The sequence below is a fragment of the Anarrhichthys ocellatus genome, unplaced genomic scaffold, assembly GCF_004355925.1.
Source record: "Anarrhichthys ocellatus isolate YVR2014 unplaced genomic scaffold, GSC_Weel_1.0 scaffold19, whole genome shotgun sequence".
Classification (NCBI taxonomy): Eukaryota; Metazoa; Chordata; class Actinopteri; order Perciformes; family Anarhichadidae; genus Anarrhichthys; species Anarrhichthys ocellatus.
Genome location: NW_022280049.1, coordinates 4,234,537 through 4,243,613, shown reverse-complemented (window position 1 = coordinate 4,243,613; position 9,077 = coordinate 4,234,537). Strand labels below are relative to the sequence as shown.

At 44.4% G+C, this 9,077-nt stretch overlaps 1 protein-coding gene across 10 annotated transcripts in view; it reads right to left on the bottom strand.

The window, feature by feature from the left end:
• The window catches only part of ablim3 (actin binding LIM protein family, member 3), a 38,984-nt gene that overhangs the window by 19,063 nt on the left and 10,844 nt on the right, over positions 1-9,077 (bottom strand). For all 10 annotated transcript variants that reach the window (XM_031857630.1, XM_031857631.1, XM_031857632.1 and 7 more), the window contains exon 3: positions 1,516-1,699. In XM_031857630.1, coding sequence (XP_031713490.1) covers positions 1,516-1,699 — 184 coding nt within the window. The remainder of the gene's footprint in view (positions 1-1,515; positions 1,700-9,077) is intronic.

The window sequence follows — 9,077 nt, the reverse complement described above, 5'->3', positions numbered from 1 at the left end:
GGGGGGGGGAGAGAAGGTACAAGAAAGAATTGTGAGCAATGTGACAGAGGGCAGACGGATCAGGAAAGAAGAGATTCGCCCTTTGGCTTCTCGCTGTCTCTTCCAGTTTACTCCTCACACACTGCCACACACACGCACACACACACACACACACACACACACACACACACACCCGTCACTGCCAGGACTGCTCCACTGACTGTCTCCGGCCAGTTGGTGTCAGCTCAGTTTTTTTTATGACCGCTTGTTTATCAGCCAATGTCAAGCAGATACACAAAGAACTGGCAAACACTACTCCCTTGGAGGGAGGTAAAGGAAGATCACTCTTATGTAAGCCTTGTAACAGAGCAAAATAGACCACAACAAACCATGAGAAGAGACTTTTTTTAAGAATGGGGCATGAAAGAGCAAGAGGAAGGCGAGGGGGACAAGGAGAGTGAAATGGTGAAAAAAAGGAAAGTTACTTTGTTCTGGAGGAGCTTAACACAACCACTGATGGAGGTCAGATGAGAGATGGCCTACTTTCACTTCAGCTAACAGCATGAAACACCGGGTCAGCTCTCTTTTTGGAATCATGTCTCGACTAAGCAAAACGCCAGACTGCTTGAGCTTTCCAATCAGACATTTATTGACATTCAGGAGCCGAGATAAGAATCATGAGCTGAGTGGCATTATCAAAGCCCCTATAAAGAAATGAGTCACCTTGTCATTTCTTACTGCGAAAGATGCAACTTGTGTAGCATTAGCTGTGGAAGGATTGCATGGTCATAAGGCAGAAAAGACTATTTTCCTATTCAGTAGCTCCATAATTGATCTGCTGTTCTTTGTCCTCTATCGGCTGCTTTCACAAATGAATCAGAGATGTGAGTAAGTAATGTGTACAGTATACAATACAATGTAGAGTGTTATGCTTAAGTAACATGGGTAAATGTGTACATTGTTATATCAATACATATTGTGATGTAATCATTCTTTTGAAAAATATCACTGTGTCTGTTAATGGATGGAATAACCAGATGTTTGTTTTTATAATCCTGCATCCTAAAGCTACACTAATGAATAATTATATAATAATGATGGATGAAATGACTGTGTATAATATGTTGCCTGTCGTAACAAAACAAACAGAATTATCACTCAACTGCACTTCCTCTCAGCTCAGTGGAGTTTGTTTTTTTTTAAAGCATTTTCCAGCTCATTATTTTGGATGTACGGTCTGTAATTTTACTGTTTGGATCACTCTCTCACTATGTTTTAAGCATAAACTTCTGATTATGCTAACTGCCAGGCACCAAACTGCAGACAGACTAAGTTAACAGATAGCTGCTAAACATAGTGGAACATTCAGCTACTAAAGAGACAAATACTTTTGTTGGTGGAGACCAAAACGAAGCTAAAAGTAGAGTGAATATTGGGCTTACATTTGCCAGAAACACGACTCCAAAGCAATAATGTTGCTGCACTAAGTACTACTGTAGCCGTGTATATACAGCGCGTGGGTGTATGTGCATGCACCTGCAGACACTGCAGACAAAGCACTTGGGGTGGTACGTGCGTCCCAGAGCGGAGACCACCTCTCCCGTGATGAAGCTGTCGCAGCGGTCGCAGCGTGTACCGTACAGACGCTGATAGTCCGCCGTGCAGATGTACTCGCCCTTCTTCTGGAAGAAGCCGGATCGTGCCAGATCACAGTTACACACTGTGGAGAGAACAGGAGACAGGAAGGGGAAAAATCATCAACACACTCAATACATAACTACATAAACTACATAAATAGCATAACGTGTGGATGTTGTGTGCTCTTAACATCAAATGACATCAAACCTTCAAACAAAAGATTTACAAGTGCTATTTGTCTATGTGTTTCCATGTTTCTTGCATTAGACTTGACACATTGAGAATTTCTTTACTCTGAGCGCCCTCCTTTCTACCTATTTGTGTGAGCATCTGTGCTCGTTTGTGGTGTGTGTGCGTGTGTGTGTATGTTTGTCTTCACACATGACTGCTCGGGAAGTTATTCCGCTCCAGACAGTGGTGAGCCAATTTGCTCTGATGGGAATATAATGATATAATCAGGGGAAAAGTCATTTTGTGCTAAACAATGTGAAGACGGAGACAAAACAACAGGCCGCAAGTTCCGAGCATCACCAGAACCTCCACTGCAGGCTCATTAAATTCCAATGGGGAAGGCATCAAAACCATTTGCTGTGTGTGCACAAGGTGAGTGCTCAGTTTGTGTACGTGTGTCTCTATATTGTGCATCCTAAGCGGACAATGTAAGCTGCCATGTAACTGAGAGTAAATTCCAGCGGGTGTAATAGTATATAGCTAAGAGGCGATTTCACGGATCAGTGGCTGTGGTTGCTTGTCTCTGGTTTCTCCCAGTCTGTGCGGTTCACCAACAGGAAGAGTTGCCAGTTATTGTAACCTCCAGCTGGAAAAAATACTATGACCTGACAGACATGATCAAGGTCATACGCTGTGTTAAACAAATCCAGATTTCCCCATGTGTGATGTACATAAAACTATATATATATTATAAAATCACCATTTTCAAAAATTGTATTAGTGAAAATTACCTGAAACTTGCATTAAGAGAACATAAACCTCCGCCACTGTTGAACCTCACACTCTATTTGTGCATTATTGTCTTGAACCTGTGATTATTCCCCTGCTCTATAATTATCCAACTACAGTTACAATGTAACACAACTTATGGGTCAGCTGGTAATCAACCAGGTGTGACATGAGAGCGGCGTCATCTCATCTAACTGCTGTGAGCGTATATATCCAAAAACTTTAACTTTAATACGTACCTCTTGCTGCGTCAAGATCTGCTACAGCCCGCTATAGCTGGTGAGCTATCTGGGCGCCCCATGCACCAAGGCTGAGTCCCGCCCCTCCTCTCTCCCCCTTTCCTGTCTATCACTCTGTCCTATACATTAAAGGCAAGAAGCCCCAAAAAACAGAAGATCTGTGACAGGATGGCAAAAAAAAAAATAGCTTTATTCCCACCAGAAGGAGGTCAAATGCAATACTCTGTACTAAACACCTCACCTGAATGATTTCTAGATGAGCGGACTTTCTCAGACACAAAGAACAAATTCTAAGTGAAGAAACCCTCAGGTCCTCCTGATAAGTCTGCAGCTCATGGGAGTCGGGTCATGACTTGGAAACAAGATCAGAGGCTTTAAAACACCAGCTAAGACGCTCAAGACATTAGAACCAGACAGCAGAGAGAGACGAAGAAACCTGAACACACTCTCGACTGCAGGAAACCCTCGTATACCCGGCAGCAGTGGAGCACATTTACTGTAACACCAAAACTATAGAGAGTTTTTTTTTGTATTTGACCAAAACTGTATGTGTTTCAAAAAATATCTCAAATGCTTTAATCAAATTATTTCCTGAAATGTGTACTCTATCTGACTGTACTGGGCTATTTTTTATTTATTTTTTAAGAAATCCCATTCATTACCCATGAAGTCATATACTGTTTCTACACAAAAGCCAAACCACTGACCATTATCACAGCATGAAAAAATGGAAAATGAATCCATGTGGAAAAACTGCAAATCATGATGTCACAATATTAGGACCAGCAGACGATGCTGAAAAACTGCTTGCACCACAATGCCAGTGAATGAAGGTGGACTGTGCCGCAGTAAATACAGCAGTTACCGTTGTTGTAAACTCAACAAAGCATCACCCTGCTTGTGGCGGAATGAAGCGCCTTGAATACCAACAACATGCGGCTAATAAATGGCTTAATCCTAGCCATGCCAGAGAGACTAGAGTTGCTGCAACGGGCTAAACTGGGCTCCATATAGCCACCAGTTGTCAGTGTGTGCTGGCAGGCTGAGAATTCACAGACACACAGACACAGACGGACACACACACACGTGCACATAAACCCTTCAAAGGGGCTCATTTAATCTCAAGCTGTTTATGAGTGGAGCGTATTGACTTAATGGTGTAATAAAAGATCAATGGGCCCTCACTTAAAACAATCTCGGCTCCCACAGGAGGATGGAAACACGTAAATCCATCCCCGATGAGATGGCACTGTGCGTATGCCGTGATAGGATGATGAAATGGGACAGTGTGTATTGGTGAGATATGATGATGGATCTTCATCATTGCGACAGGTCATTGGCATGAAGGCAAGGCTGCTGCAGAAGTGCAGAGGAAGGGAGGGAAGCCAAGAATGAAGGGGATGCATGAGCTGTCAGCTGCATGAGCTAAGATTTAGAATAGCCAGTTTCTAAAAATGTGTATGTGTGTGTGTGTTTTGCATGTGCAAACCACATTTCCAGAACCACTGAACAATGGCACAGGCCTTCAAAAAGTGTCCCTGCTGCATTTTAAACCAGACTTGCTAAGGCTCTGACCAGAAACCCAAATCACAGGCTATCTGATGCCTTCGTGGAAAAGGGGGAATGGGGGGGAGAAAATATTTCCACATCTACTAAACTCTTCGTCATGGAAGACATATCATTGTATCTCGAAATGGTCCACTGCATTCATTTCATAAAAGAAATGTTAATCTTCTAAAACGAAATTGTAGTTATATTGAGTGCCACCATTTTCTCTTTTTTATTTTTTTCTCCCTCTGGCACTCTGTCGGAATGATTTGCTTTTCAATCTGCACCCGGATTGATTTTCAAACGACTGGAATTGGCTCAATTAGCCTAATGCACTTCATTAGCAGATGGACGCCTGAGCCGGCAGACGGGATCTGCTCCGACTGGATTGGACGGTTCACCTGTTCTGGCTAATCATATTGGTGTCTTCTGACTGGACGATTGGCTGGATGCCTTACAAAGGACGTCCCCCTTCCTCAGTTGCCATAGGAGACGTAAACCTTCCACAGTTGCCCTAGAGACAGCTAGGTCCCTGAGTCTGAATGATGCGGTGCTGGTGGTGGCACATTTGGTTTTGATGGGGTTGAACTGGTGGCTGTGAATGCCAAACGTTTTCAGGGATGATAACCCTTAAATCAGTTTGAAGCCTCCCGTGGTGGCGAAAAATATTTAATTGACACATTATAAACAAGTTTTCCCCTAAAATTGACAAAAGCTAAATGATTAAAGGCACCATACGTAAATAATAAGACCATCTTTAAGTACAACAAGATATTCATAGACTTATAGACTTATAGACTTGGACAATTCTTCAAACCTCCCGATTAGAGCCTCCATGTTGACGGCCCACTTGCAGGCAGTCCCTTTACTTTTCAAGCTCTCTCATTTTATCCGTAACCATTAAGCAGAAGTTTCAAACTTGTTGTAGTTGCCAGCTTGGTTGTCTCTGCTGCCGCAGAGACGTGGCTTAGCTTGGCTCCGAGAAGAAAGGCTTTTGGTTACAGCCGCACAACCAGCTCTCCACATGGTGTGGACACCAACCCATAAAAACAACAGGCCGACACAACCGACGCAGAACCACCCTGGTCTGTCTCACCGTCCTATGAATGGCCGTCGGGTAATTTATACTGGTACTGCTCGTGGGAAAGCGCGCACAGTTTGAGTGGAAAATCATCATCAAGTAGAATTCCCAAGTTAATAAAACTATTTGTTTATATGAGAAACATTGTATTATTATTTGAAATAGTCAGGTCTCTCATCAAATAGCTTCCTAAGCCAAATATAATCAGCTTTGCAAGACGACATCAAAGACTTAATTTCATCTAGTTGCCCATTTTATGATCTTTCCCCGAATGGCGCTCTAATGAGGAAAACTAAAAGACGCTGCTTCTCTCCATATTTCTCTTTTTTGGCAAGGCAGGAAGGTAGCATCTAGATCATAAGTCTAGTGATTAGAGGTTAGCATGTAGGCCGGTGTCTGCAGCTGTGGTCATTAGAACCGCGCTGATTAGGCACCCACAGGGGGTCCGCGTGATTGGGTATTTATCTCTAGCCAACAGACGCAATTAAAATTCCCTTCTCAAAGTCGGCCTGGGCCAGAACCCCAAAATAGTGCTGACAGCCCTGCCTCCTCCCCTCCTCTTTCTCTGTCTTTCTGTTTAAAGACTGCTTCCAAAGCTTTGTGGCTCTGAGCACAAGGTCTCCACTTTATCTCAATTTGCACCCTATTTCCTCGCTACAGAACTGCACCTACATGCAACCTTCCCTTTCTTTCACAGAGTCTCCCTTTGTTCCCCACTCCCCCCAAATGATCTCACTGCGACTCTTCCCTGAGCTCATTATGCTACTGTTAGGTCTTCATAATGTGCTATTAAGTAAATGGACATGCTTTACACAGTACTTCAAAGTAGACCCGCTGCACAATCTAATTGTTTTTGTTAACAATTGTGCAAAAAAAAGTTTTTTTTTTCTTCAAAATAATTGTGCCAGCCACAGTGAAGCAGAGAGGCATGTATGCAGTGGGGCAGTGACACGTTTCAGCAGGGGAGGTACTCACCTATTCACCCCCACATCTGTGCTAAACAACGTGGGCCCCGGGCTCCACTGCCCTCCCTCCGTCCCCTGGATCTGAGCCCTTCTGACAGGAGGAAACACTTCAAGAGTAAATAACGCGTTTTCTCAAGTCGTGCCAAGTCACAGGGTGTGAGAGGAGGAGATCGGACAGACAGGAAGAGGAGGGAAACAAAAGTCTACAAACACACTAGCAGCTTTGTGAGGCTGCGCTCTGGCGTGGGGCTTTCAGCGCAATGCCCACAACGATGATGTTAACATCCTGAAGTTTAGAAGGTATGTTTACCATGTCACTATTTTATATTAGCATGCTAGCAGATGACCAAAGTTATTATAATTTATCCTCTGGGGCACATGAATGTCTGTACAAAATTTCATGACAAGCCATCCAATAGTTGTTAAGACATTTTACTCCGTGACAAATGTCAACTTGCTGATGGTACTAGAAAAAAGGTCTGGGACCACTAAAGTCATTAGGATTCATCATCTGGGAACAATGAAAGTCTATACAAAAATAATGTGTCAATCCATGAAGTTTATATTTGACTGAATAAGTGAAAACGTATAGCTGCTTGTGGCGCTAAAAGAAAGGATCCTCTGGGGACCTTGAGTGTCTGGACCAGATTTCATGGCAGCCCACCTCACTTTTAGGATATTTAACTCATAACCGAAAATGTCAAGCTCATGATGGCGCTAGAGGAAAAGTGAGGCTATCGCCAAAGTCAGCGGGAGTCATCCTCTAGGGACCATGAGTGTCTCTACAAAATGTAATGGCAATCCATCCAATAGTTGCTGAGATATCTCAAGCTGGACCAAAGTGGCAGACTGGCAGACTGACGTTGCTATCCCTAGAGCCATGCCGCTAGCGTGGCTATAAAAAAGAAAACCGGGAACAGAAAACAGACGGAGATGTGGTCGTAGAGGAGGGCGAGAGGAGAGAGAGGGAGAGCCAGCTTAAGGCTAAAGCAGAAAGAAATCGTGCATGAGTGACAGGGTTTTCCTAGCAATTGGCTGCGGTATAGTTGATGGAGACAGATGGTTGCCCAGTGGACTCCCTTCATACCAGCAGACCAGCCCCGCTGCCGAGGCCTTCAGCTTTTAACCCTCTGAGGGCTAAGACACTCAGTGGAGGGGAAAATAGGCGTGAATGACATCTCTCACACACACACACACAAGCACAGGGATGGGGGCTTGTGATAAGCAATACAAATGCTCTACAGCTCCAGCTCTGTGTACCTATGTACTGGTTTAGTGTGTGTATGTGGGTGTTTGTCCAACACAGCAGGGTTTTGTCGCTTAATGATCCTCTTTATCTTTCAGAAATCCCACCTTCACTGAGACACTTGAAGACAATAGGCGGTGTGTTTTAAAACCCCCTCAGGACGGTAACGCTTGAGAGAGACAAGTGTAGGAATGATCCCACGTCATCTATCCCGGATCCTGGAGAGTCGTACGAGAAAAGCGCCGCTGCCTGCCGCACTCCCGCGCTCCCGACTCTCTCCGCCGGAATCTCTGCCTAGCAACCAGGCATTGGCGTGGTGATTGGACCAGCGTACCAGCGGTTGCTATAGCTACAGGAAGCTCCCCTTCCCTGTAAACCCCCACTTTTTTTCTTTTTTCCCCTGTGCTGTGTGTCTCTTTATCTATAACCTCTCTTTCTATTTCTCTTTGCTATTTGTCTTTTCCTCTCCCTCCTCGCCCTCCGCTGTGTTTCTCTCTATCTCAGTCTGTCCCTCGCCTTCAGAGAGCAGGACAGAGGTAGAGTACAGTAGGTCGACGTTATTAACACGCAGGTGGAGTGATGGGGGCTAACGGCATCCAAAGCCGAACTGACTGGAAAAAAAAGGTCTGCAGAGAAAAAAGACAAAGATGCTGCAATTTCACAAGAGCATTAGCAAAACAGTCAAGCATTTATCTGACCTGTCTGTGTAAATCTGCTATTCCCTTTGGCGCTGTTTTATGAGAACAATCTGTTTTGTCTCTGAAAATAAAGTACTACTGGGAGCAGCGGTTTATGTGCGAATGTGTCTGTGTTTGCATCTGTCTCTGTCCGTAGTTGTATATTTGTTTCTGTGCTTCTATGTTTTCTGTTGGCATGTGAGTTGGCTGCACACAGGAAAACACGCGCACATCTTGCCTTTGCTTGTGTGATTTATGTGTGTGTTAGCTTTGCGCCCGTGGCCACTGACGGGCCCCGTTGTTACTGTTGGAATCCAAGAGTGCCGATTATGCTTCAGAGGCAGGATAAATGTGGTCACTATGTCATTAGGCCAGTATGCACGAGTCAGCCCGTCTGCCTGTAATACAACACCACATTATCCATACTGTACAGCCCGCTGCCACAGACACACACACACACACACACACACACAAACTGCCTTCTCGATGTCTGGAGTTGATGCATCAATCTGTGAGCTGTCTTCAGCATTTTCCACAGACTTTTTTTCTTGAGCTGATTGCGTGGCTGCTTCTTCGTCCTATAATCAACTGCTGTATAATGGCTTCATATGAGAGGATGAACGCACATGATTAGTGATCTGTTCTTCTGACTAATGCATGAGTGAGGAATCATGATGATGTATGATGTGTCATAAGGAAGGTAATGTGGCTTGATGACATGTGGGGGGGGGGGGGGGGGGGGGG